Below are 1,406 nucleotides of genomic sequence, written 5' to 3'. Positions count from 1 at the left end.
ATTGTATGTAAAGTAGTAAGCTCTTATTGATAGTTTAGAACTTTTGGCTAGCCTTTGGGTGTTGGTTGTTACACTAGCTCCTCAATCCAAGCTTAGTATTTATAGGGAGCTAAGATTGATACTACAACTTTCTAGATTCTTATTTTGAATTACAATTTAACTTTCTAAGAAATTCTAGAATTTTTTAAGTTTCTTAGCTTACAAATATAGTTTCTAGGTAATTATAGTTTTCTCTAAAAAAATTTAGCTTTGTGTAGTTAATATTAGAATTTTCTAAATAAGAAAAGTGTAGAATTGTGTAGCACTTATCATCACTCCTCCTTGGTACACATTTCGGTAACTCCAATTGTGTCTCACAGTAGCTCAAACTTGCCTCTTGGTAGCGCATTTGTGAATATGTCTGCTACCTGCTCTTCAGCCTTGCAGTGCTTGAGCTCAATTTCTTTGTTTGCTTCTGCTTCTCTGATGAAATGGTACTTGATGCTAATATGCATGCTTAGTTCTACTGTGAAATACTGGATTTTGTGCCATTGCTATAGCTGATTTGCTATCGTAATAGATCTTTGTAGCTTCTTCTTGTAATTCTCTCATGTCTTCAAGTATTCTTTTGAGCCATATAGCTTGGCTTGTAGTCATTGCTGCTGCAATGTACTTTGCTTCTGCTGATGATTGTGCAACAGTTGCTTGCTTCTTTGATGCCCAATAAAATATTCCTGATCCAAGTGTGAAGGCATATCCTGACGTGCTTTTCATGTCGTCTATGGATCCTATCCAGTCACTATCTATGTAGCCAACAAGTTTTGAGTTACTTATAACTTTGTACCATATTCTGTAGAATTTTATTCCTTGCGAGTATCTGAGGATTCGCTTAGCTACTCCATAGTGAACTTGACTTGGATCATGCATTAGCTGCTCCATAGTGAACTTGACTTGTACATTATGTTTGGTCTTGTAGTAGTTAGATATAGTAGGCTGCCAATTTAGACTTCAAAATTTTGATTCATCAACTTTTGGTGAGCCATCTTCTTTCTTGAGAGCTTTATTATTGTTTAGTGGAGTTGATACAGTTTTGCATCCTTCCATTTTTAATTTCTTCAATAGTGTCTCCGTATACTTCTTTTGTGAGATGAAGATCCCATATTCCTTTTGAGTTATTTCGATCCCGAGAAAGTAGTGCATTATGCCCAAGTCAGTCATCTCGAAACTCTTCATCACGTCTTCTTTAAACTTCTTTATCATCTTCTCATTATTGCATGTGTAGATGAGATTATCAATGTATAAAGAGATAATTACTGTATCATTCATACCTTGTGTCTTGATGTACAATGTTGGCTCACTTTTGCTTCTCCTGAATCCTTGGTCGGTAAAGTAGCTATCAATTCTGCTATACCAGGCTCGCAGAGCTT

General features: G+C 35.7%; 1 protein-coding gene across 1 annotated transcript; it reads right to left on the bottom strand.

Moving 5' to 3' along the window:
- Positions 1 to 483: 483 nt before the first annotated feature.
- On the bottom strand, positions 484 to 918 carry LOC133037110 (secreted RxLR effector protein 161-like). The gene has a single exon (XM_061113934.1). It carries the CDS (start codon positions 916 to 918, stop codon positions 484 to 486), a length of 435 nt encoding a protein of 144 aa, XP_060969917.1.
- Between the last annotated feature and the right edge of the window lie 488 nt (positions 919 to 1,406).

Source organism: Cannabis sativa, chromosome 4 (assembly GCF_029168945.1).
Source record: "Cannabis sativa cultivar Pink pepper isolate KNU-18-1 chromosome 4, ASM2916894v1, whole genome shotgun sequence".
Taxonomy (NCBI): Eukaryota; Viridiplantae; Streptophyta; class Magnoliopsida; order Rosales; family Cannabaceae; genus Cannabis; species Cannabis sativa.
Note: the sequence above shows the minus strand (reverse complement) of the source record. Positions and strands in the feature narration are given on the sequence as shown.

What these genes read in the sequence shown, in the direction of transcription:
- LOC133037110 (XM_061113934.1), bottom strand. Translation starts at nt 918, where the DNA reads ATGGAGCAGCTAATGCATGATCCAAGTCAAGTTCACTATGGAGTAGCT.